The sequence below is a fragment of the Lepidochelys kempii genome, chromosome 17, assembly GCF_965140265.1.
Source record: "Lepidochelys kempii isolate rLepKem1 chromosome 17, rLepKem1.hap2, whole genome shotgun sequence".
Lineage (NCBI taxonomy): Eukaryota > Metazoa > Chordata > Testudines > Cheloniidae > Lepidochelys > Lepidochelys kempii.
Genome location: NC_133272.1, coordinates 24,868,154 through 24,894,866, shown reverse-complemented (window position 1 = coordinate 24,894,866; position 26,713 = coordinate 24,868,154). Strand labels below are relative to the sequence as shown.

The window sequence follows — 26,713 nt, the reverse complement described above, 5'->3', positions numbered from 1 at the left end:
TTATGGAGGAGATGGTATGATGGGATAACATGATTTTGGTAATTAAATATTCTTGGTAAATAGGCCTAATGGCCTGTGATGGGATGTTAGATAGGGTGGGATCTGAGTTACCCAGAAAAGAATTTTCTGTAGTATCTGGCTGATGAATCTTGCCCATATGCTCAGGGTTTAGCTGATCGCCATATTTGGGGTCAGGAAGGAATTTTCCTCTAGGGCAGCTTGAAAGAGGCCCTGGAAGGTTTTCATAGAATCATAGAATCATAGAATGTCAGGGTTGGAAGGGACCTCAGGAGGACATCTAGTCCAACCCCCTGCTCAAAGCAGGACCAAACCCCAATTAAATCATCCCAGCCAGGGCTTTGTCAAGCCTGACCTTAAAACTTCTAAGGAAGGAGATTCTACCACCTCCCTAGGTAATGCATTCTAGTGTTTCACCACCCTCCTAGTGAAAAAGTTTTTCCTAATATCCAACCTAAACCTCCCACACTGCAACTTGAGACCATTACTCCCTGTCCTGTCCTCTTCTACCACTGAGAATAGTCTAGAACCATCCTCTTTGGAACCACCTCTCAGGTAGTTAAAAGCAGCTATCAAATCCCCCCTCATTCTTCTCTTCTACAGACTAAATAACCCCAGTTCCCTCAGCCTCTCCTCATAAGTCATGTGCTCCAGCCCCCTGATCATTTTTGTTGCCCTCTGCTGGACTCTTTCCAATTTTTCCACATCCTTCTTGTAGTGTGGGGCCCAAAACTGGACACAGTACTCCAGATGAGGCCTCACCAGTGCCGAATAGAGGCGAATGATCACGTCCCTTGATCTGCTAGCAATGCCCCTACTAATACAGCCCAAAATGCCATTAGCTTTCTTGGCAACAAGGGCACACTGTTGACTCATATCCAGCTTCTCATCCACCGTAACCCCTAGGTCCTTCTCTGCAGAACTGCTGCCGAGCCATTTGGTCCCTAGTCTGTAGTGGTGCATGGGATTCTTCAGTCCTAAGTGCAGGACTCTGCACTTGTCCTTGTTGAACCTCATCAGATTTCTTTTGGCCCAAACCTCTAATTTGTCTAGGGCCCTCTGTATCCTATCCCTACCCTCTAGTGTATCTACCTCTCCTTCCAGTTTAGTGTCATCTGCAAACTTGCTGAGGGTGCAATCCACACCATCCTCCAGATCATTTATGAAGATATTGAACAAAACCGGCCCCAGGACCGACCCTTGGGCACTCCACTTGATACCAGCTGCCATCTAGACATGGAGCCATTGATCACTACCCGTTGAGCCCGACAATCTAGCCAACTTTCTACCCACCTTATAGTGCATTCATCCAGCCCATACTTTTTTAACTTGCTGACAAGAATACTGTGGGAGACCGTGTCAAAAGCTTTGCTAAAGTCAAGGAACAACACATCCACTGCTTTCCCCTCATCCATAGAACCAGTAATCTCCCCTTCCTCTGTAGCATGTGGCACGGGTCACTTGCTGGAGAATTCTCTGCTCCTTGAAGTCTTTAAACCACGATTTGAGGACTTCAGTAGCTCAGACATAGGTAAGAGGTTTTTCACAGGAGTGGATGGGTGAAATTCTGTGGCCTGCATTGTGCAGGAGGTCGGACTAGATGATCATAATGGTCCCTTCTGACCTTAGTATCTATGAATCTTGCAGAACCACGCTTCTAAAGAGGAGCATATCAGAACCACTGGACTCCCGCCTCGTTATATAGTCCTCCCGGTAGTTTTATGTCCCACAAACACTGACTTAATGACTTTAGTGGACACCCTTTTCTTGTTGCCCTCTTGTATCCTGTCTATTGTGATGGTCTAGTTAGTGCTTGGTCACTTCAAATTCCTTCAATCTGATCTTTGAGCCCCTGCAGCGTGGAGACTGATCCCCCACTCTCTAATCACTTCCAGAGCAGTTTTCTCAGCCATTCGCATTAGACACAGTTTAAACAACTTTACCTGCTCTTCCTCCACACGCCAGTCAACCCACTCACTCTCCCCCCAAAATCTCCAAGACACCAGATGTCATGGAGATTTTTTAAATACATGGACATCCTGGAATTCATGACAACCAGACAAATTCCTCCGGAGCCATTCTCCTGCCTCAGCTGCGTTCTGTTGAAGTTGCACTGGGAGAATCTAAGTTGGCCTCGGTTAGGAGCTTTCCTTAAGTTAATGCATTGTGAAGTCTGAGCGTTACATGATACTAGTGACAGGGAATGACATGCTCTTATTTCCTCTTCAGCTTTGCCAGGTAGGAGCAATTACATTTGAAATCTAATTTGATTTCTGCTCTCTGAGAACGGGAAAAGAGGGCTGGATAAAGACCTGGACTTCTGTGTTTCATCAGCACTTCACAATGGCTTGCGCCGAGGAGGGGTTTGCAGCCCTGCCCTCTTGGACCTAAATGACGAGCGTTTGGATTAAAGGAAAAGAGTAAGAGAGAGCAACGCTCTGGCTGCAAAAGAGAGCGTGCCCAGTGCATGTGTCCCTATGTAGCAGGGGGCCGTCCCAAAACACACACCCAGCTCCCTGGTAGTTCTGGCATAACTTGCTCCCAGAGCAAAATACTTAAAGTAACCTCCCCCTGGAGGGGTCTTATTAAATCTTTGCAGAATGCAGACTCCTTGGCCCCTCCGTCACAAATCTCTTCGCTGAAGAGCCCTGCAGTGTTTCCCCTGGAGGTGCTGGCTGGCATTCTCCTTTACAGGCTCTCTGCCCTCTCCCCTTTGCTTCATAGGAGGTTTCTCTTTTATCTCCAGGCCTGCACTGATTTAGCGGGGACCCTCCTGTCATGTGGTGACTGATTTTCTGCTCCTTGGGAGGAGAGCTGACTGAGTCACAGATGGGGCTGAACCCAGTGCCTCTGACTGGGCCACTCACTCCCTGACACCCCAGTAACATCCTGCATTAATTCTGCCTCACAAAATGGCAGCTGCAGACAGACACCTTAGACATGTAAAGGGCCAGTATGCTGAAAATGAAGCCTTGAGTGGTCAATGCCCTGCCCCACCAGGGAGATCTGAAGAGGTATTCAGTGACCCAAGCCTGTGTCTGCCGTGGAGAACAGATGGTGCAAATAAAGTGGGGAGGGCTCCCTTAACCACTGGGTAATCACAGCAATGTAGACAGGGAGGGGGTTCTCCTCTGCTTGGGTAAAACTCTGTTTCCCCCACCACGATATGCTAGATTTAAACAAGCCCATTAGCCACTGGGAGCCCACCAAGGGTGCCGTGGGGAGCTCTGGAACTGCAGAGCAGAGGGCAGTCATGCCTGAGACGTCACTCACAGACTCTGGCTTGCCTGTATGTTCCCAGCTCTGCTGGCAGGTTCGGGGAGCCCTCACCAGTGGCAGCACAAGTGTAGACAGGCATTTTTAACACTGTGTTAGCCCTGCACAGATGATAACAGCCTGAGCCCTGATTCGCTCTACCACCAGTGGAGCTACCCAGATGGAAGATCTCCCTCCCCTTTCCAGTTCTGCTGCCCTAACACTGGCTGTGTGTTTCGGTTGCAAACATTGAGGGGATGCTGACATCTGAACCGAAGCTATTTGCATTTGAATTACAAATACACCATGGGAAGATTTGTATTGCTCACGGGCTTGGTAAAACCTGGATTATACACAACCTAAATGCAGGGCCCAAATCTCCCTAGTGCCCCCAACGGGAAGCCACGCATCCTGGCCAGTGTTGTGACCTCACTAATGGGCAGACTGGGCGATGTGTGACGCACAGGCCTAGGAGCATAGGAGAGATTTGTGTCTTTCTAAGATGAGGATACTGTCCCCAAAAGGTTTTGACTAGCTTCAGGCTGCCTCACATGGGTAAGTGCTGAATCAGCAGGTATCCAGGTCAGGGATTCTTGTTGACGGGGGATTTTGATTTCTCCTTTTTTTCCTCTGGTTTCTTATATTTATAAATTATTGTCTTGTGTGTTAGATTGAAGGTCCAAAAGTCATAGCCCCCTCCAACTCCAGCAAAACCAAGACATCAAGGGAATCAAGCTGCCTTTGTGTCCAGCAACCTATACAGCTGTTTGAGATACAGAAGTACAGGGTATTCTTAGGGCTTTCCCCAAAATGTGAATCCCAGGCTGAGTATTGGAACAAACTCTTTGTGGGCTGTCACAGCAGATCAAGCAATTCAGGCGCAGTCATCACCTGGGCTAATAATGTAGCATATTAAGGAGAGAAATAGCATAGCTACAAGACGCACTGTAGGGCTAGCTCAGGTGCATCCCATTCTGTCTGCACCGCTGAATCAGCAGAAGGGAGGGAAGGAGGTACTTCCATGTGAGGTCCCCATTAGTAGTGTGAGGCATGCAAAGGTTTCCAGACAGGTCATGATTGGCAGAACACACCAACTAAATCGGTGTTATACCGCATTGCTCTGAAAGATCATAGAATCGTAGAATATCAGGGTTGGAAGGGACCTCAGGAGGTCATCTAGTACAACCCCTGCTCAGAGCAAGACCTAATCCCCAACTAAATCAAAGATCCAGGAAGCAACCACAGTCGTTATGCCAAGCAGTTCTCATACAAACAAAGGAATCCTTTCAATAATCACAGATCAGAAATAACAGAGGTGTAAAGCTAGAAAGTGCCTGGAGCTGGGCCTGGCCTGCATTTCCAGAGTCAAAGCTGGAACTTCATCCAGGGGCCGTCAAATCCTCCAGAAGCAGGTTGTTCGTCTCAGAACTAGGAAGAGTTCCCATTGCCTGGCATTGTGCCTTCACTCTGCTGGGCGAGGCGCATCGGTGATATTCTCATGATAGTGTCCTGGAGAAAAGAGTTTTTATCCTGCTCTGCATAGCAGGGTAAGATAGCTGGGGTTAGTTTTAATGTGAATTTGGTGTCCAGATCCCAAAGGTCCCATTCCCTCTGCATCCAAGCGCCCAGCATTCATTCATTGCTTCCCCAATTGCCTTTTTAATTGTATTTATATAGTTTCCTGTCCCCCTTTCACTGCTCAATATTGTATATGTAATATTATTTAGAGAGCCAGTTGAATAATATTCATAGATGGTCCATTCACTGATTTTTTCCATCAGTTGTTAAATTAATCACAAATAAACTCAGCTAGTTCTGTAGATGCTCAGATACCATTAGTCACATATATTATTAGTGAGTTCTTCTCACTCAACAAATAATTAATTTGCAAATAATGTATTTCATTAGTCAACCAGCTCTGAGGATTGGCAGTGCAGAAGGCTCCTGCCACAGTGCAGCGGGCTAGATTCGATGATTTATCAAGGTCCCTTCCAGCCCCATATTTCTATGATTTTCTTAAGAAGTCCATTTCCTTCTGGCTCCCTCTTTTCCATTAGTTTTTTCTCTCTCTCTCTCTCGCTCACTCATTCTTTTGTTTTACTTTATCAACATTTAGGCTTTTCTTTTCTCATTTTGATGTTTGCATAATACCCTATTATCCGATGAAGTGAGCTGTAGCTCACGAAAGCTTATGCTCAAATAAATTTGTTAGTCTCTAAGGTGCCACAAGTACTCCTTTTCTTTTTGTGAATACAGACTAACACGGCTGCTACTCTGAACCCTATTAAATGGTTCCTTCCCCATTATCAGAGGGGCAGAACTAGTGTGTGGCAGATTTGATTTCCATGACATCTTTCTTTCAGAATAAAACACCCACCAATCCTTCAATTTCAAAGCTATTCCATTTAGCAATAACAGTTCTGTGATGGGTGGGCAGTTCTTCTCTCTTGTTTGATTACAGATATTGCATAAAAGTTACAAAACTCCAGGCACTTAGCCCCTAAATCCCAGGGGAAATCAATAGGATTTAGCTTACTAGCAGCCAGATTTTTCAAGACATATAGTCTCTTAAAAGTGCAGACAGGTGCGTAGCGGGATTTTCGAAAGCCTGTGGATGCCTTAGATGGTTTTGTAAATCTTACCAAGTGCCTATCTGCATCTTTAGGCACCTCCATGCCTTTACAAATCTGGCCCTCAGTGACTGGGGTACTTTTGAAAATGGGATCTAGGTACTTGTGAAAATTTTAGCCATTTGGATTTGTTCTGACCCTAATGAGCTCCTCCTCCTGGACACTCACCAGGCTGCCGTACTGATCCAAACCTCGGGTCCCACATGTGCTTGGCTGGCTGGGGCAGGGCAGAGCTTGAGCACTAGCTCTCTGGTTCTGGGTCCCTAGGCACACACTCCAGGAGCAGATTCTGTGTCTGCGACCCCACAGTCCAATTGCCTAGGCCCTGAAATTAGTGCAGGCTCTCCAGAGACCGCTCCCCTCCTCCACAGTAGCTGCTGCATGCTCCCAGAGTGTGGACCCTCTGGCTTTCTGTTTCTCTCTTCGCGGATACATGACAGTGTAACACCCACTTTGCAAAGAAATTCCTGAACCCATGCACAATTGACTCAGAGAGAAAGCCCAAGAGAGAGACAGATTTCCAGAAAAATAAGCTCCTGAATGTAAGATCCTGCCTCAGTTTCCTCATCTCTCCTGAGAGTCCTTTGAGTTTAAGTGTCTTCTGGATTCTTCTGCACCCCGTCTCCTCCTGCCCAGTCTTGTCTTTTGGTTATGGTCTCTGCCCAAGCATTCACAGGTCCCTTCTGCTTACCAGCACAGTTCTGAGTCCCATGTAAGTGAGAGAAGAGCTCATGCCCTAGCCAAGCAGCATTTGCATGCCCAGCCCCTTTTGTCTCAGACTTTCAGGGAGTCTCCATTGTCCTGCTAGAGCAAGGTTGTTCAGTTGTTGATGGGGTATTCAGGGGCAGACACCAAGGTGCCAGTGACCCTACCCTTAACACCAGATAGGAGACCTCCATAAGGGGATGAGCAAAGGGAGACTACACAACATCTAACTGGAATTCATAAATTCTCAGTGGCAGATTCCCAAACTGTCACAGCATTACAATAAAATCTTTGTTAGCCTGGGGTTAATCTGCTTCTGAGTCCCCAGTTGAAGTCATAAACATGTGTCTGTGACATCATAATCATCTCCAGAGCAACAGGTTAAGATGTCACAAACACGGGATTATGACTTGAAATGGGGAATAAGGAGCAGGAAGAGAGACGCTCCAAAGCACCGGGGCTGCTCTTTTCATTACAGCGTCTCTAGGGCAAGAGAGAAATAAAGGAGGCAATGAAAAATGAGCTGTTCGGAGACAGTCTTCAGTGCAGCCTCATCTGTCTGTCAGGGATTCATGACTCTCACCAGAGGATTTGCTGTGGAGTTGCAGACAGACCCTGGTTTATTCTTCTAGCAGGAAGCCCCAGCTGGTGGAGCTAGACAAAACCCAGTACAGATATCAAGGCCAAATACCGCATGAGAAGGCCAGGAGGAAAACAGCAACGTTCAGGACTGGTGCAGAGAAACTCCTGCTTCCATCCAAAACTATGACTGCTTATGTACAAAAGGCATTCTGCCCTTAGCCCTCCCCGCCTCATCCATCCTCGTACAGGCTTGCGATCCCAGCTCCACGCCTGAGCAGCCTGTTGCACTGCAGGAGTGTCTGTTGAGCCCTGCATGCCACTGTTGCACTGTGCTCAGCAGAGCTGGTATTGTGCATGGACAGGCCAGGAAGCTCAGTGCCACCCTCCCAAAGGGTAATGCAGTGTCGCTCCCTTTCAGTCCATTTTTAGACCCTGTTACTTCTCAGCTGCAGGTTCAGTTTGTTGATTCCTGGCCCCATTTCACAAAAGCCGTTTCAGGAACAATTTGGATTTGTCGGTTTCTTCATAGTTGCTAGCAGATGGGGGTAGATGCCTACCTAAGCATGACGTGCAGGCCAGTGCTGGACTCAGGATACTTCTCTGCATGGATCATTGCTCTGGCCTGCTATGCAACCCCATTGTTCTGGTTCAAATTACCAGTGAAAGAAACCCAACGGAACATGGGCTTTGCCTTGTGTGTGAGCAACCGTTACATTGTCAATGGCCTGGTGTGGCCTGCCCAGCAAGGAAAGCTCCTCCCCATCTCCAGCGCCAGCGCACGAAAGTGGAGCAGATCCATGGTAGGAATCTCTGCAGGGTCCCGCCTGGGAGCAAAGCCTCATGTCTAGTTTAGAAGCGGGAAACAGAGGTATGGGCTGTAAGAGCATTGTGTACGGTACAACACACCTCGACTCTCAGCAGTGCAGTGTGAAAGCTGCTGTGGTGTTAGAACAGGGCCCTGGGGATCAGCACTGTGAATCAGTCCTGAGGTCTGGCACTGACAGGCTGGGGAAAGTTGTTGAACCCCCCTGTGCCTCAGTTTACCCATCAGGAAAATTAGGATGATACTACAGTCACTCGCAGAGGGCCCCCGTCTAGACACAGCCAAGTCAACGGCAGAATGCTGCTGTCAGCCTAGCTACCCTTGCTCAGGGAGGTGGCGTTCCTATGGGACAGAAACCCCCTGGTCACTGTAGGCTGCGTCTACGCTATGCCGTTACACTGGCACAGCTATGGCTACAGTCCCTGTAGGGTAGACATGACCATAGGCAGCCACTGGCCTTTGCTGTCACTTCTCATTCATGAAACAAACCTCATTCGAGTGCTCTATATTAGTTCAGTTCAATTTTCTCACTTCCTTAGCTGTGACTTCTTGAGTCTCCTCTGGGTGCTCTTTTCCCCATTGTTAACATGCCCCAGTACCTGGCACCCTCTCTGCTGACCTTCCCTGAACCTGTCCGTTAATCAGGAGACTCCCAGGAGTCACTAACCAGCCCTAGCAACCCTGGCCTGTACAGGAGCCTTTTCATGGCCATTGGACTGGAAGAATCCAGTGTACTGGACATGTAATTAGACATGGCGTGTCTATGAGTAACCTGCAGAGCCATTACTGCATCTCCCTCATGTAGCTGCATGAAAGGGATCTGATGGCGGCTGCCCTGCAGGACAGGGAGGAGACAGTGAGACAAACCACTTACCCCGAAAGAAACCCTGGGGCCGGGGTACACAGTGAGCCAGAGGGATGTGTGCTGGGGCACAGGAGTGTATCTGTTAATTTCACAGCAATGTGCAGCTGAACGGGCAGAATACTTTGGCCTAGACATGCTCAGCACAGGGCCTCCCGATAGCAAGGGCAGTCGCTGAGGAGATTCAGCAATGTCCAGCCCGGCTCCTTCACAGGGTGGGGCGGAGTAGCTGGGTAGAGCAGAGCAGAGCTAACTGCAGGCCCATCCTCCTGCCGCTTCCACGGTTAAAGCTCACTCGCTGCGGAGCCATGCTGGACAGCTATCTCCATTGGGAGCACAGAGGGACTCAGTGTGTTAGCCCTTCCCCAGCGCCCGGCCAAACAGGGACATCAGCACTGCAAACACTTGGCTCAGAAGGGAAGACAATGGCAGCAGGAAACTGCAGCACTCCCTTGGCTTCTCTCCCAGGTTACCTGCCAAGCTGCTGCCTCCCTCCTTCCTCAGAACCCGGGAGAGTCCTCGGAAAGGTCAGAAGGAAACTGAGTAACCAAGGGTGGGCCTCTGAACTGCGGATGGTGCAGAGGTGTGGAGGCCCAGCCCCCTAGGGCAGGGTGTGGATTGGGTCTGTCTGACACCAGCCGGCATAGGCACTTGGATACCAAGGTGTGGCTGTGAGCTAAATACCCAGGTAGCTATAAATGTTACCTTTCCAGCATGTGCTAGGCCCTTTTCCGGCAGCATCTCTGTCTCCTGGGGCTCTGGGAGACCATCCTGCTGAAACGACATCTCATAGACTCATTAAAATGCTGATCTTACGCCGCCGGCCCGCTCAGCCCGCTGCCAGCCTGGCCTTCCGTTCCCCTAGGCCGGCAGAGGGCTGAGCGGGGCCTGCAGCTGGGACCCCGGCTGGCAAGGGGCTGGCGGCCGGGACCCCAGACCGGCAGTGGGCTGAGCGGCTCAGCCCGCTGCCACTCAGCCCACTGCCGGTTTGGGGTTCAGTCCGTCGGCTCCTGCCAGCCAGGGTCCCGGCTGCTGGCCCCGCTCAGCCCGCTGCCAGTCTGGGATCCCAGCCCTGCCCACACAGAGTGGGTACCTACCTTCTCCCTGGTTCTAGCCCATTCTCTGCCTCTCTCTCTGCACTGAGCACAGGGCTGGGCGTGAAGGAGCAGGCTGGGGGTTGGGGTGCAGGGTCTGGCCAGGAGCTATTATGAGGGAGGGGGCTTGGGGTTGGGGCAAGAGGTTTGGGTGTGGAGTGCTTACCTGGGCAGCTCCCATTTCGTGCGAGGGGTGCAGGTGGGAATGTTGGAGGGTGCAGGAGCTCCTGTTTGGTGCTCAGGGTAGGGGTGGGAATGTGGGGGGTGCAAGTGTCAGGACGTGGGGGGGTGCAGGGCTCAGGGCAGGAGGCTGGGGTGTGTGGGGGGGTGCAAGGATCAGGGCAGAGGGCTGGCTGTGTGGGGGGTTGCAGGGGTCAGGGCAGAGGGCTGGGTGTGTGTGTGGGGGTGCAGGGCTCAGGGCAAGGGGCTGGGGTGTGCAGGGGGATGTAAGGTGCAGAGATCAGGGCAGAGGGCTGGGGTGTGGGGGGGGTGCAGGGGTCAGGGCAGAGGGCTGGATGTGTGTGGGGGGAGCAGGGGTCGGGGCAGAGGGCTGGGGGATTGCAGGGGTCAGGGCAGAGGGCTGGGATGTGCGGGGGGATGTAAGGTGCAGAGATCAGGGCAGAGGGCTGGGGTGTGGGGGGGGTGCAGGGGTCAGGGCAGAGGGCTGGATGTGTGTGGGGGGAGCAGGGGTCGGGGCAGAGGGCTGGGGGATTGCAGGGGTCAGGGCAGAGGGCTGGGATGTGCGGGGGGATGTAAGGTGCAGGGATCAGGGCAGAGGGCTGGGGTGTGGGGGGGGTGCAGGGCTCAGGGCAGGAGGCTGGGGTGTGTGGGGGGGTGCAAGGATCAGGGCAGAGGGCTGGCTGTGTGGGGGGGTGCAAGGATCAGGGCAGAGGGCTGGCTGTGTGTGGGGGGAGCAGGGGTCAGGGCAGAGGGCTGGGATGTGCGGGGGGATGTAAGGTGCAGGGATCAGGGCAGAGGGCTGGGGTGTGGGGGGGGTGCAGGGGTCAGGGCAGAGGGCTGGATGTGTGTGGGGGGAGCAGGGGTCGGGGCAGAGGGCTGGGATGTGCGGGGGGATGTAAGGTGCAGGGATCAGGGCAGAGGGCGGGAGTGTGGGGGGGGTGCAGGGGTCAGGGCAGAGGGCTGGGTGTGTGTGGGGGGTGCAGGGCTCAGGGCAGGAGGCTGGGGTGTGTGGGGGGGTGCAGGGGTCAGGGCAGAGGGCTGGCTGTGTGTGGGGGGAGCAGGGGTCAGGGCAGAGGGCTGGGATGTGCGGGGGGATGTAAGGTGCAGGGATCAGGAGAGAGGGCGGGAGTGTGGGGGGGGTGCAGGGGTCAGGGCAGAGGGCTGGGTGTGTGTGGGGGGTGCAGGGGTCAGGGCAGAGGGCTGGGGGATTGCAGGGGTCAGGGCAGAGGGCTGGGATGTGCGGGGGGATGTAAGGTGCAGGGATCAGGGCAGAGGGCGGGAGTGTGGGGGGGGTGCAGGGGTCAGGGCAGAGGGCTGGGTGTGTGTGGGGGGTGCAGGGCTCAGGGCAGGAGGCTGGGGTGTGTGGGGGTGCTCCCAGCCCCCTGCCCAGAGCGGCTCACGGCAGGGGGCTGGAGGGGATATGCCCTGATTCCACCCCCCTTCCCCAAGGCCCCGTCCCCACCTCGTCTCCGCCTCCTCCCCGGAGCAGCCAGTGCCCGGTGCTCCCCTTCTCCCTCTCCCGCACAAGGGCCATCAGCTGATTGGGGGCAGGGAGGGAGAGGGGAGGGGCAGGCACCCAGCAGGGCGGGGGAAGGGGGAGAGGGGGAGGGGCAGGCACCCAGCAGGGCGGGGGAAGGGGTGGGGGAGGGGCAGGCACCCAGCAGGGCGGGGGAGGGGGGAGCTTGCCTGCCCTGCAGCAGCAGCCGGCAGGACCAAGCTTCTTCACCCTGCCCCCGTGGGGGGGGGACGGAGAAGAGCGGGCCGGGGCGGGCAGGATTTTCAATGGCACGCTGCTGCCTGCCGGGGGCCCGGCCTGGCTTCGGCAGCGGGCTGAGCAGGGCTGGTGGCTGGGACCCAGCAGGCAGCAGCGTGCCATTAAACATCGGCTCGCATGCCGTCTTTGGCACGTGTGCCATCGGTTGCCGACCCCTGGGCTAGTCCGACCTGCTGCACAACGCAGGCCACAGAATCTCACCCACCCACTCCTGCGATGAACCTCTCTCCTATGTCTGAGCTATTGAAGTCATAGAATCATAGAATCATAGAATATCAGGGTTGGAAGGGACCCCAGAAGGTCATCTAGTCCAACCCCCTGCTCAAAGCAGGACCAATTCCCAGTTAAATCATCCCAGCCAGGGCTTTGTCAAGCCTGACCTTAAAAACCTCTAAGGAAGGAGATTCTACCACCTCCCTAGGTAACGCATTCCAGTGTTTCACCACCCTCTTAGTGAAAAAGTTTTTCCTAATATCCAACCTAAATCTCCCCCACTGCAACTTGAGACCATTACTCCTCGTTCTGTCATCTGCTACCATTGAGAACAGTCTAGAGCCATCCTCTTTGGAACCCCCTTTCAGGTAGTTGAAAGCAGCTATCAAATCCCCCCTCATTCTTCTCTTCTGCAGGCTAAACAATCCCAGCTCCCTCAGCCTCTCCTCATAACTCATGTGTTCCAGTCCCCTAATCATTTTTGTTGCCCTTCGCTGGACTCTCTCCAATTTATCCACATCCTTCTTGAAGTGTGGGGCCCAAAACTGGACACAGTACTCCAGATGAGGCCTCACCAATGTCGAATAGAGGGGAACGATCACGTCCCTCGATCTGCTCGCTATGCCCCTACTTATACATCCCAAAATGCCATTGGCCTTCTTGGCAACAAGGGCACACTGCTGACTCATATCCAGCTTCTCGTCCACTGTCACCCCTAGGTCCTTTTCTGCAGAACTGCTGCCTAGCCATTCGGTCCCTAGTCTGTAGCTGTGCATTGGGTTCTTCCGTCCTAAGTGCAGGACCCTGCACTTATCCTTATTGAACCTCATCAGATTTCTTTTGGCCCAATCTTCCAATTGGTCTAGGTCCCTCTGTATCCTATCCCTCCCCTCCAGCGTATCTACCACTCCTCCCAGTTTAGTATCATCTGCAAATTTGCTGAGAGTGCAATCCACACCATCCTCCAGATCATTTATGAAGATATTGAATAAAACCGGCCCCAGGACCGACCCTTGGGGCACTCCACTTGATACCAGCTGCCAACTAGACATGGAGCCATTGATCACTACCCGTTGAGCCCGACAATTTAGCCAGCTTTCTACCCACCTTATAGTGCATTCATCCAGCCCATACTTCCTTAACTTGCTGACAAGAATACTGTGGGAGACCGTGTCAAAAGCTTTGCTAAAGTCAAGAAACAATACATCCACTGCTTTCCCTTCATCCACAGAACCAGTAATCTCATCATAAAAGGCGATTAGATTAGTCAGGCATGACCTTCCCTTGGTGAATCCATGCTGGCTGTTCCTGATCACTTTCCTCTCATGCAAGTGCTTCAGGATTGATTCTTTGAGGACCTGCTCCATGATTTTTCCAGGGACTGAGGTGAGGCTGACTGGCCTGTAGTTCCCAGGATCTTCCTTCTTCCCTTTTTTAAAGATTGGCACTACATTAGCCTTTTTCCAGTCATCCGGGACTTCCCCGGTTCGCCACGAGTTTTCAAAGATAATGGCCAGTGGCTCTGCAATCACAGCCGCCAATTCCTTCAGCACTCTCGGATGCAACTCGTCCGGCCCCATGGACTTGTGCACGTCCAGCTTTTCTAAATAGTCCCTAACCGCCTCTATCTCCACAGAGGGCTGGCCATCTCTTCCCCATTTTGTGATGCCCAGCGCAGCAGTCTGGGAGCTGACCTTGTTAGTGAAAACAGAGGCAAAAAAAGCATTGAGTACATTAGCTTTTTCCACATCCTCTGTCACTAGGTTCCCTCCCTCATTCAGTAAGGGGCCCACACATTCCTTGGCTTTCTTCTTGTTGCCAACATACCTGAAGAAACCCTTCTTGTTACTCTTGACATCTCTGGCTAGTCCTCAAATCATGGGGGAGGGATAGCTCAGTGGTTTGAGCATTGGGCTGCTAAACCCAGGGTTCTGAGTTCAATCCTTGAGGCTTGAGGGGGCCATTTAGGAATCTGGGGCAAAAATTGGGGTTTGAGCAGGGGGGTGGACTAGATGACCTCCTGAGGTCCCTTCCAACCCTGATATATTGTTTAAAGACTTCAAGGTGCAGAGACTCCTCCAGCAAGTGACTCATGCCCCATGCTGAGGGGAAGGTGAAAAACCCTGGGAGCCACAGTAAGCACTGCTGGGACCCCACGCCCTGAACCCGCCCCAGCCCAGAGCCCTCTCCCACACCCCAAACCCCCTGGCTCTGGCCCCACCCCAGAGCCCTCACACTCCAACCCCCTACCTGACCCCAGAGTCCCCTCCCATACCCAAACTCCCTCCTGGAGCCTACAACCCAAACCCCTGCCCCAGCCCTCACCCCACTGCCCCAGCCCAGAGACCCCTCCTTCACCCCAAACCCCCCACCCCAGAGCCCTCATCCCCCACACCCTAATCCTCTGCCCTAGCCCTGAGCCCCCTCCCACAGCCCAGGAAGGAAGGAATGGCTGGTGGGGCGGCGGGAACTAGTACTTGGGAAACTAAGCCCAGGATGCTGATAAAATGCTAACGGAGCAGTTTGTTGTGGGGTGATGTGTGTAACGGAGGGTTATTGCACAGCGTGGAAAGCCTGCTCCTCCCGCACCTGCCTGAGCCGTGTGGTGAGCTAAAAGTCAGGGGATGGGGGCCAGGATTTCAGATTCATTCATGACATGAATGGGAAGTGTGATACAGCAGGCCAGAGGGCAGCAGGAGGGTGATCAAGGGGAGATATGTAAGCCCCAGGATGATGAGAGCCTTATTCCCTGTAGAGGGAAGAGAGGTTGCTATAGATTAATTAGAGCACCTGAAGCCAGTCACCTGATAAAAACCCTCTGCTTCAATCAGACAGCTGGAGGAGTTGAAGCAGAGGGGTTTGGGGTTGGAGCAGAGTAGTTTGGAGAAGTGCTGTGGTGGGCCAGAAGACCAAGACCCTAGGTAAAGGGAAACCCGGCTTGTGCAGAGTGGAGGGACTCCATAGACACAAGGGGTTGGGAGAAGCCTGGCCCAAGCAAAGGGAGGGCAGGAAGCCCTGTAAGCTAAAAGGCCGGAGAGGGAAGTAGCCCAGGGGAAGGAATTATTAGTTCAAGTGATTTGCCGTTCTCTCTAGGGCCCCTGGGCTGGGACCTGGACCTGGACCTGGAGTAGAGGGCAAGCCCAGGTCCCTCCCTCTCCACTCCCCTTCTCTTGGATACCAGTGGGACAGTTAATACCCTAGATCAGGGGTGAGAAACAGAGCCCTGAACCCTGCCCCCCCAGAAGAGAAAGTGTGGGACCCATCATGGCAGTGCTGGCAATCTGCCACAGAAGCCCGTGGAGTTTGTGGTACCCTCGGTCTGATGTGCCCACGCTGCATATGAGCTGGGTCCCAGTGGCAGGCTTTGTGTAGCAAGGTACAGTGGTCTGGCCTGGAGGCTGATAGAAAGACCTGTAACTGCAGCTAGCAGCCCTAGGTGTTGGAAGGTCCCAGTCTGGCCAGGCAAGGATGGGTGCCAGGGTTTGGGAGGGAGGGAGAGTCTACTCCAACTCCCTTCTGGCAGCCAGAGACTGTCAGGGGGATCCATGTGTATCAGACGCCTGAGCAGGGTGAGGGGCTGTGACATCCCAGCACTGCCCTACCCCTGCCCATTTGGATGCCCCATCCCAGCCTTTGCTACCGGGCTTTGGCTAGCAAGGTGAGCGCTCTAGCTGCTAGGTCTGTGTGTGTCTTGTGCAAGGTGGGAATGAGCAGGGGAACACAGTGGGGGGCACAAGGAGGAGAGATAGGAGATGTTGGAAAAGGAAAGTCAGTGAGGGAGGGAGGAGGCACAGGGTGAGAAAGAAGGGTGGGGAGAGGGGAGGTGGAAAAGGGATGAAGGCAATGCAGGGAAACCACACCATGCGTGGTCCAATGTGTTGGGCAGAAAGGTACTGAGCGTGTGTGCCTGGCCCTTGTATTCCTTGAAAAGGTGGGGGCCATGCAGGTATTTCCCCCTAGGTGTGGGGTGCATTGAGCAAGCTGGAGGGAAAGGGTGCTACTTGCCCTGTGTCCTGGCCCCCAGCACTCTGTAAACCAGAGAAGCCTGTGTCAGCTGCCAGCAGCCCCAGTGGATTGCCAGGGCAGAGGACAGTGACAGCCCCACCCTGAGCTCCCCACAGCAGCCAGGATGGGGGCTGACATTGTAGCTACAGGAGGATCCTGCTTTCCTCTGACACTGGGATGGTTCCCCCATGATGTAGCTCAAAGGAGCCGCCCTGGGCTTATGAACCCACTGCTCAGGGCCAGCTCCTTGGCACGGCAAGTGTCCTGGCAGTCCATGAGCGTAATTCCCCTTTGTACAGTGTCACCAGAGCCCTCCTAGGAGCCAGAGGAGGGGGCAGTTACAGTGGGGTGACCATGGGGGCAGGAGAGCTCAGTGAGGACCAGAAGCTTGGTGTTACTCCACCTCAGAGATGACAGTGACGTTGAGGGGATGTGGTGGATTTGCTCCTTTTATCGGGACGTGTGACTGGGCCCAGTCTGTGCCATGATATCATGGTGATGGGGCACCACAGATACACACAGCATCCAGCAAACCCTGGCTAGGCCCAGTTTATGGACACTGCCAGTGAGCTTGGCTGCGTCAGGACTTCCCCTTCCTCTGGCTGATGCTCCACAGGAGGAGTGGGTGCTGCTGTGCTCTGACCGATCCACACCAGTGTTAACACCAGTGGGCTAGCAGGGTGTGGCAGATCCCAGCTCCCACAGCAACTGGGAGAGCGTTGTCCACTGGCCAAGAGGATGACTCACATGCAATGGGCGGAGCTCCCTGCACCATTATACATAAGGGGTCTTGGCCAGCCAGTGATCGGGGAACTGTTCACAAGAGCTCCTTGGAGACCTTGGCTTGCTTTGCCTTCCAGCAGACCCTGTGCTTCACGGGCTGGAGTGCGTCCTGTCTGCTCCACCGACGCAAAACAGATCTGGCCTGTAGTGTTTGTATGTATGCTCCACAGCTGTGTGGAGCTGGGCAGGGGCTTCTGGGAGAGCCCAAGCTATCCTCCACCTGATTATTGCCATTCTGTGTTCATTGCAGCTGGCAGGACCACAACCAGCGAGGAGCTGGAAGACATGCTGGAGAGCGGGAATCCAGCCATCTTCTCCTCTGGGGTAAGTGCTCGGTGACTTCTCCCTCTCAAACCCAAGCTTAAACCTCAGCCCTCAGTTTAGCTAGGAGGATGGTTCTGACAACAGCACCCAGCCCCAGCCTGCTGAGTGTGTGCACCAGGCCCTGCCCACCCTGTGCAGCCGGCTGGACCCCATTCACTGGCCAGGGTTGCTGTCAGCGTGGTTGGATTATGTCTGCAGCAGCTTTCTTCACAGCATGAGCACGTTGCAAGGGAGCTGCTGAGTCTGCACCCACCGCACTGCCTAACTCCGCGTGTTATCAGAGCATGCAGGGAAAATCTTGGCACCTCTGCCATAGTACTGCAGCAGGGACAAGGTGCCAGGGAACGCTCCCCCACAGCAACATGTGGGACAATGCACACCAGGGTGACCTACGGCACCCAGACTGGGAGGAAGGGACACTGGCTAGCTAAGGCATGGTTGGCAGGTCCTGTCTGCCCTGTAGCACCAGCGTTACGACCAGGGAGACAGCCCTGTGTTAGCCCAGGCTTCTAGCAGTGATGAAATGGCCGCCAAGTATTAACCTGCCTGCAGCAGGTGTGCAGAGCACATCCTGCCTCCCATCTGCCCCTCCATGCCCACGCACCACTCCAAGCCTCATTGCAGCAGCCTCTTCCCAGCCTTGAACTCATGGCCATGTCTATGCAGGCACTACGTGCTGCTCTGCTTGTTACGGCAGGCCAGTGTTGCCCCAGCTGGCCATGCTTTCCTTAATAATACACTCCAGCACTGCCTTCCTTGTGCGCCCACCACAAACCAGCCCTCCAGGCGCAGTGGAGGAAGTCTGATTTTTTTTTTCCCCCTTTGTCCCTCCCTGCTGCTGGGGTATTTCTCTGGCACCTGGGCAGAGGCAGCTAGCAAAGCCTACCCTCCTGCTCATCCCCCCCACGCCTGGCTGTTTGGGGAGGCACAGCCTCCCCTAACTGGCCCTCCATACAATTTCCAAAACCCAGTTTAGCCCTCAGGCCAAAAAGTTTGCCCACCCTTGCTAGAGACCTTAAACTCTCTCTGTTTCTATGGTCCAGCTGTGCTTTCAAAGACTAATCCCAGGCTGAGCCTGCAAAATCCCTCTTCACTGCCCGTGCTGCACAGGGTGAGAAAATGCAGCAGCCGCCCAGACCTTGTCCAGCGAAGCGATGGCCGTGAAGAGAGGCAGGAAAAGCACCCTGGGGAGCAGAGCCTCTTGCACATGCATTGCCCCCCAAGGTTGGGTTCGCCCTGCTCCAGCCAGCAGCGGTCAGGGGCAACACCCTGCCCTGGCGCAGGCATGGACCATGGGGCTGCGCTGAGTGTCTGCGCGGTAAAGGGACGGGATTGGCAGTGCCCTGGGGCCTGCGTTAGCCCGAGGCAGGATTGAAGCACCAGCACTGGCAATGGTCTGGTGCAGGACTGAGGGAGGGCAGAGACCAGCACACTCCTGGGCCTCCTTGCCAAGCCAGACTGGAGCCAGGGCTGTAGAGGGGCACAGGCTATTGCCCTGAGACCCCCATCGTTTCACACAGGCACTGAGCAGCATTAGAAGAGGACAGCTTCCAGCCACTGCTAGTCTGGGCTGTCCTTGGCCTGGAGGGGAGAGGCTCCAGCGCTGGATCCCAGAGCCAAGCAGGCCCCTGGCTAACCAGAGCCAGGGCGGCTGCATGGCAGAATACCCCATTTCCCAGCTGAGCTGCACCCCAAGAGTGGGCAGGTCCATGCACTTCAGCAGGGCACTTCCCTGGGTGCTCCCTGCTCTTTGTGGCATGGGATGCCGTGTCAACAGAAACTCCCAGACCTCTCACCCAGCCCGTGAGGCAGGCAGGGATACAAGGGGATGTGCCCAGCCTGGAGGAGACCTGCTGGCCCCAACGCTCTCCTAGCTATTCTCAGATAGGTGCAATCATACAGACAGGCTGGCATGGTTCTACACCCCACATACCATCCACTAGCAGCCACTGGGAGGAAGCCCCCAGTCTTCAGCTCCCCGCAGGGAAAGGATTGGGAGCTGCACTCTGAGCAGGGGCAGAGGGGGTCAGTCTCTGTCATGGGAGCAGTTTGAGAGCCTCAGGGGCAAGTGTATCCAGCTGCATGCTGCAGGACAGCGTCACAAAGTCCCAGCATCGCGCACAGCCCCAGCCCCACAATGACACCTACTTGTGTCTGGTTATAGGAGCCAACTCTAGCCCTGACCGTCCACGTGCCCTAGGCTACGTGTGATCTCTGGGCACAGTCACTGCCATAACACCTGAATGCAGATAGTACCTGTGGCAGCGTGAGACTCACCCTACGGTGCCTCCTGCTGGTCGTCCAGGGAATTAGCATTTTCAGCCTCTGGAGCACCCTCTGCAGACTGGTGTCCCACTTGCTGCTGGGCCCCCCAAGTCCCTCCCAGACCCCAATGCCCCTTTTACACCAGGGTCCTGCCCTCTGGCAATACCCCCACATATCTGGGTCTACCCTCCCCAGGGAACCCCAACCCCCTATCCCCACCTCACTTCAGTATATGGCTACTGCCAGTCACCACCTAGCCCGTGTTAACTGGGGCAGGAAGCAGTGTACAAGCCGCTCATCACAGGCAAGGGGGGTTTGGCCCTGCTGCCTCCGCCTACCCTTGGTCTGCCCTGTTGCAACCCCAGTCCCCTGTCTTAAGTCATCTGCGAGGCCTGCAGCCTTTCGAGCCTGCAGCCTCCCAGCTCCTCTGGCCTTCCCCAGCCCAGCTTCACCACATGTGCCCTGGTACACTCCCCAGCAGCCAGGACCATCTCTCTCCACAGCTAGAGGAGACTCTGGCTGAGTGTCTGGCTCCCAGCCCTTTTATAAGGGCCAGCTGTGGTCTGTTTGGGGCATGGCCCCAGCTGTGCCTACTTCCCCAGTCAGCCTGGAAGCTACTTGCTCCCCAGCCACAGCCCTCTCCTAGGCTGTTTTAAGTCCCTCTGGGCAGGAGTGGGTTAGGGGGAGTCTTGGCCCTACTACCCAACCCTAGTGTCTCTGCACCTGTCTTTGCACCTTGACAGGCCTTTAGAAAACATGGCTAAGGAACCTCCCTAGGCTAGTGCCCTGGGAATGGTGCATGGTGCCTGCACCCAGGAGGGCACTCCCTGCTGGCTGAGCTACCCACCAGGAATGGTCCCCGTCTCTCGTTCTCCTGGCAGATCATCATGGATTCCAACATCACCAAGCAGGCACTGAATGAGATCGAGACGCGCCACAGCGAGATCATCAAGCTGGAGAACAGCATCCGAGAGCTGCATGACATGTTCATGGACATGGCCATGCTGGTGGAGAGCCAGGTCGGTGGGGGCAAGGGACATGCCCGCTCCATGCTGCTTGATGCTGCAGCTTCTGCTGGGCCCTAGGACCCCTGCCAGGTGCAGCAGCAGAGACAGATCCTGTCTGTTCCAAGGGAGGCCAGTGGGGCCATGTGCACAACTTTCCTCCCTGCTCTGATCTGGACCCATGCACCCTGGCAGGGAGTACATGACCCACGTCCAGCCCTGCTGCAATCAGGCACCTGCCACTGACTTCTACAGAGGCTCAGCTTCTGCCCCAGGGCTGGAATTGGTCCCTTCTCTTCCAGGTGGCCATGTGGTCATTTTCTGGGGGCACAGGAGAGTTGATGCTGGCACCCCCTCCACCACTGTCCGAATGATCCCTGTGCTAGCAGGTCCCAGCAGGGCCCTGGGGGCTGTGAGGCAGGGGAGGGGATGTAGAAGAGGGGAATGGGAGGACCTTAGAATCATAGAATACCAGGGTTGGAAGGGACCTCAGGAGGTCATCTAGTCCAACCCCCTGCTCGAAGCAGGACCGATCCCCAATTTTTGCCTCAGATCCCTAAATGGGTTCCTCAAGGATTGAACTCACAACCCTTGGTTTAGCAGGCCGATGCTCAAACCACTGAGCTATCTGTCCCTCCTTGGGGCACCAGATGCTGTATGTGGGTAGGGAGGTGGTGACCTCACAGAAGGGTCCAGGAACCTTCTGTAAATGGGTGTCTGACCCCATGGCTCTGGGCCCCAGGCTGGGCCCTGGGAACCCAGAGGGAGGTGACCACGGAGATAGGCCCCAGAGCATGCCCTCCTACAGGGGCTCACACTGCGCTCTCTGGGGCGGCAGGCAAACAAGCCCAGCCAGCTTCCTTGGGCAGTGAGCATGTAGCGCTAGGCCTGGGCTTCCTGGCAGAGCCCTGTGAACCCGGCCTGCACTCGTGGGCCCCTTCCTGACCCCTCTTTTTGCCTGACATGCTGCCACCATCCCTTGGATGAGCGTGTCTCAGCCAGCAGGTAAAGTGCATGCCCTGGTGTGGGCCACACATCTGCATGCTCTTGTCTGCATGGCCTGTGCTTCCCGCATGTGCGTGTGATGCTCCCCAGCCCAGGGATCAGCAGTGAGGAGGGGCAGGGTCCCGGGAACGCTGGGCACCAGTCGCTCCAGCTCCTCTGGGATTGCAGCCCCCCACCACCCCAGTTGCAGGACTCTCCTGGATCTCCTACGTACTGGGGGTCTGGCCCGCTGGCCTCATGACACCGCTTGGTGGCGCACCATGGAGGGCGCTGTATCGCCACACGAGGCCTGGCACACACCCCCATTGCCGAGGCTGCCTGCAGCACGCTCCATACACTGTCACTGCCTGGGGTAATGCCTTCTCAGTTACTACCCCTGTCCCCAGCTGGGGAAACCAAGGCAAGGAGGAGCTGAGTGGCTCGCCCAAGTGGAATGCAGGGCTTTTGGCTCCCTGGTCTTGCTGGACCACTAGTCATGCTGCCCCCCTTCGCTCTCTGATTGCCCCGCAGGTCACCCTGAGGGCAGTTGGGGCGCGGGGCCATGCTGGGATGGTGAGCAGGGAGCATTCCCAGCTCTTGGGATACGGGACACGTCTGGCTCTTGAATGGGACCGGTCCTGCCCCACATCCCATTGTGGGATGCCCTTGCCCCCTCGGTACCTGACCTCAGGTAGAGGGGTAGCTGTTAGCCCATTGGGATGGGGTGTTCCAGTGTGTGATGGGGGGGGCTGGATGGCTGGGACGGGGCTGGTATGGTGAGAAGGCAGGGAGGAGGGTATCCAGTGCTGGGGGGCAGAGGGGATGGCTTGGTGGGGAGGCAGGGGGGGTATTCAGTGCTGGGGGGCTGACAGGTTGGTAGTTGGGAAGGAAGAGAGGGGGTATCCAGTAGTGGGGTGGGGGCTGAGGAGCTGGGATGGGGCAGGCATCGGGGGGGGGTTGGGTAAGGGGGTATCCAGTGCTGAGGGGCTGGTGTGGTTGGGAGGCTGGGGGGTATCTAGTGCTGGGGGTCGGAGGAGTTGGCATGGTAGGGAGGGGGTATCCAGTGCTGGGGGCTGATAGGTTGGTAGGTGAGAAGGCAGGGGATGGGGTGGGCATGGAGGTAGAATGGAGGGGGGTATCCAGTGCTGGGGGGGGCAGGGCTCGCTTAGACTGGCACGGTGGGCGGGGCAGGTAAGGGGGGTAACCTGTGCTGGGCGGGACTGAGGAGCTGGGATGGGGCTCATGTGGTGGGAAGGCAGGGAGGGGGTTATCCAGTGCCGGGGGTCTGAGGGGCTGGCGTGGTGGGGTGGCAGGCAGGGGGGTGTCCAATGCTGGTGTGGGATTGAGGGGCTGGGATGGGGCTGGCATGGTTGGGGGCAGGGAGGGTGGTATCCAGTGCTGAGGGGCTGGCATGGTGGGCAGGCAGGAGGGGGTATTTATTGCTGAGGGGCTGGTGGGGTGGGGTGGGGGGTGTCTAGTGCTGGGGATGTTGAGGGGCAGGGATGGGGGTGGCATGGTGGGAGGGGAAGGGAGTGCAGTATCCAGAGTGTGAAAGGTTTAGGGGAAGTGGCTCAGAAGTGTATTGAACCTACGCCCTGCAGACAGGTGCTGACCCTGTTGCTGTCATTCTCCCTGGTCCTTTCAGCCTGAGCCGTTAAATGGCTTCTGAGAGACTTCGCGTGGGCATGGAGCAGGGACCTTTCTGCTAGCCCTCACTTGGGGCTGCGTCGGGGCCAGGCCGTCCCCTGCTTCCGCGGGCAGGGCCCTGGCTCCAGGGCAGGCTGAGCAATAGCAAGGCCCCTCTGTGCCCTGAGGGATAAGCTTGGGCAGGCGCTTGGTGTCTTGACTCCATGGGGTTGGGGTGGGGGCAGGGAGCACTGGGGGCTGCCTGCTGGCTGGGATGCCCTGCTCCTGCCCCACGCACAGCAGGGACAGCAGAGGTGCCCTGTCCTGAGCAAGTCTCTGGCTCCTTCCTCCCTCATGCACGGGTCACTTCTAATAGGACCTGCACCAAAAGCAGGGTAGGAGTCATCCTCCCCATCCAATTCTCTGGGGTTGGCACTGCACACCATATGCCAAGGCCCGCGGGCAGGGTGATGGGGCTCTGCAGATGTTGGGGGGGCTCTGAGGATGTAGGAGGGGCTCCCTCTCCCATATAAAACACCATAGGCCCAAATGAGTCCTGGACCAGCTTGTTCAGAGACAAGGAACAGGAGACCAGACAGGCTGGGCTAACAGGACAGTGTAGTACCGCCCCACTGCACACACCATACTCCATACCCCCCACTACACACACCCCGTCCTTCCCCCAGACCCACATTGCACCCCCATTGCAGTCCCCCATCCTGCACCTCCTGCTCTAACTGCTGATGGAGGGCACAGGATTCCCAGCCGGGATCAGCCTGACCCAGGCTGGTTCCCTGTTACAGACAGGAATGGACCTTTGCCATGTCTCTCTTCTACCCTGCCCCACAACCCCCCCCCCCCCCCCCGCCCCACAGGCCCTGCCTTCGCAGCCAGCAGAACCTCTCCCCGTCAGGGCAGGCCACACTCTGCTCTCGGCACCTTGCCAGCCTCATGGCTAAAGGGTGCCCAGAGCTCCAGTCCCAGAGACTAGGCTGTGGGTTTGCATGGTCCCAGCTGATGGTGCAGAGCACCCCCAGCAGGGGGGTTGGCTCCTTGTGGGTGTGTGGGGGGTGTGTGTGCATGGGGGGGGTTGTCCGTGCATGGCTGTAGCCTTTGTGCCTGTCTCTCTGTGCGGTGTCTGCTCTATGCAGGTGGGTGGCCATGACTGCTGGGCCCTTCTTTCTTGGTAGAGTTGTGAGTCCTTGGTGACAAATGCCAAAAGTTTCCCTGGTAGTTTACCCTGACGTCCCAAAGCCCTACACCAACGGGCCAGTCCCGGACAGGGAAAGCAACCCCTCCAGCTCACCCATCTGGTCGCTTAGACCAAAGCAGGTATATCTGCCTACCCCGCTGAGCCGCACAGCCAGGAATTGATCAGTCCTCGTGCTGGCACTTGGCACAACATGGCCACTTGTCTGCCAAGAGACTGCCTCAGAGCACATCACTTGGGTAACAAACCATCTGGACATCCCATCCCGTGGACTGGCCACCGTAGGTTTCTGCAGCTGCCTGGCCACTGAGGGGAGCTGGAGTGTCCAGTGGGGCAAGGAGCTGGGAGTCCAAGGAAGCCGGCAGCTGCAGTGCAGACATCTCCATGCAGCAGCTGGGTCTGGGGACTCCAAAATGGCTTGGGCACTGAAGTCCTTCTCCCCCCAGCCCAGCGCCAGGCCCCCGAGTGAAGGGCAGGGCTCAGCAGGAGGCAGGTGAGAGACTCTCACACTCTTGCGCTCTCTCTCCTGTGCAGGGGAGCAGTGGCCCTGGTGGAGCGGGAGGCCCCTGCGTTCACCTGCAGGCACTGCAGATGGTGCAGCATGAGAGCCAGCAGGTAAGGGGAGCAGCTGGGGGATGGGTGCCTGGAATTCATGTCTGTCTGTCTGTGTGTCCTCGCTGTCTGTCTGTCTCTGCGTGGTCTCTGGCTTGGCTGGCTGTCTCCCGTGCTGCGCAGGGCGAGATGATTGACCGCATTGAGTACAACGTTGAGCACTCTGTGGACTACGTGGAGCGGGCTGTGTCTGACACCAAAAAGGCTGTTAAGTACCAGAGCAAAGCCAGGCGGGTGAGTCGTGTGTGCGGCGGAGGCCAGTCTGGGCCTGCAGCCCCTCTCCGCTCTGCCCCAGGGGCTAGGGATGCGACGCCCACTGCCGGACAGCACATGCCAGGGCTCCTGCCATGGGGAGCGACCCATCAGCCCCTTGTCCCAGGGCTCCCCAGGGACCTGCTCCCCATAATCGGGCACGGGGTGCTCCAGCTGCCATGTGGCCAGGCCTGCCTGAATGTGGGCTGGGGAGTGCAGCGCCCCGGGAAGGCAGATGGCGTGGGCTGGGGAGCAGACCCCAGCAGAGCATCTCGTCAGTAGCTATCGTTGTCCCAAGTCATGGGCGGTGCTGAGAGCGGAGAAGGGCTCCAACTGGTGGCAGTCCATGCATCATCGCTCAGAGCAAGAAGGCGTTAGGGACATGCCCACACACTAGGCTGGGCCCAGGAAAGGAGCCAGGCTCCAGGGCTCAGCGCTGGAGAAGGCCTGGCCATGCCGTGACAGCTCCTGGGTAGGGACAATTTCCTTTCCTTCAGAATGGGCTGGAGCAGACCTGGGTCCAGCCTGTCCGACAGGTGAGGGACTCAAAGCGGAGAACCGCATGCGGGGCCTGGCCAGAGCGCGCAGCGGGAGGGGGGTGCCTGGCAGTTCCCAGGGCGAGCTGGCTGGGCATGGTGTGGTGGTTGTGGCGGGGAGGATGGGCAGCTCCCAGGACACAGCCGGCTGGGCGTGGAGGTGGAGGGGGGGATGCGGCAGCTCACAGGGAGCAGCCAGTTGGGCGGGGAGGGGTGGATGTGGCAGCTGGGCGGGGAGGTTTTCTTAGGCAGAATTAGCTCCGTCCCGCTCCCCACCTGGCTGCCAGGGAGAGCAGCTGAATGTGTGGGGGATGGGGGGAGGCGCAGGGGAAGGACAGGCCCTCCTCCATGCAGGTACCATGGGATGGGGAGGGGTCACTGGGCAAAGGAGATGTGGGGTGGTCATGTGCCCCCACCCTTTAGATTGTGTCCCCCACCCCCGGGATCGGGAGGCACGAGTCATCTGTGCTGGTGGGAGTTGGGACTCGCAGCCCAAACAGGCAGGCCCGCACTGTCTGCAATTGCCAGAACAAATAGTCCAGTTACACCCCAGCCCTCCGGTACCACCGCCGCCAGGGCTGTGGGCTTTGCCCCAGACCAGCTGGGATTTGTCACGGCATCAGAGCATCCGGTGGCTAGTCCAGGCTCCCTGCTCAGGTGGTGGCCACAGGCTGCTGCTCCAGAGCCTCCCGTGCCATGAGGGGGGTGGTCTTTGGTGACTCACAAGGACCCCATCTACCCGGAAGCATGAGCACAAGGAACACCCCAGAGAAGCCCTGGTGAGGTGCTGGAGGGCATTTCTAGCCCCTGGGACAATGTGTCCATCCCTCTCGGGGCAGCTTGGCTCCAGTCCTCATGGCACTGGCCCCTCAATGACCTCGCTTGGCCCCGAGCCCTTATGCCTGAGCAGCCACAGACAGGGGCCAGGTTTGCAGCAGCCTAACGAGCAGGGAACGACTCCCACGCTGGGGGGGCA

The 26,713-nt window shown here is 56.2% G+C and overlaps 1 protein-coding gene across 7 annotated transcripts in view; it reads left to right on the top strand.

The window, feature by feature from the left end:
• STX1A (syntaxin 1A) overlaps nucleotides 1-26,713 on the top strand; it is a 338,787-nt gene that overhangs the window by 308,394 nt on the left and 3,680 nt on the right. For 6 of the 7 annotated variants that reach the window (XM_073315464.1, XM_073315468.1, XM_073315463.1 and 3 more), the window contains 3 exons: nucleotides 17,175-17,248; nucleotides 20,395-20,532; nucleotides 25,073-25,183. In XM_073315464.1, coding sequence (XP_073171565.1) covers nucleotides 17,175-17,248; nucleotides 20,395-20,532; nucleotides 25,073-25,183 — 323 coding nt within the window. Of the gene's footprint in view, nucleotides 1-17,174; nucleotides 17,249-20,394; nucleotides 20,533-24,871; nucleotides 24,953-25,072; nucleotides 25,184-26,713 lie in introns of all 7 variants that reach the window. The other variant, XM_073315462.1, reaches the window with a different exon arrangement.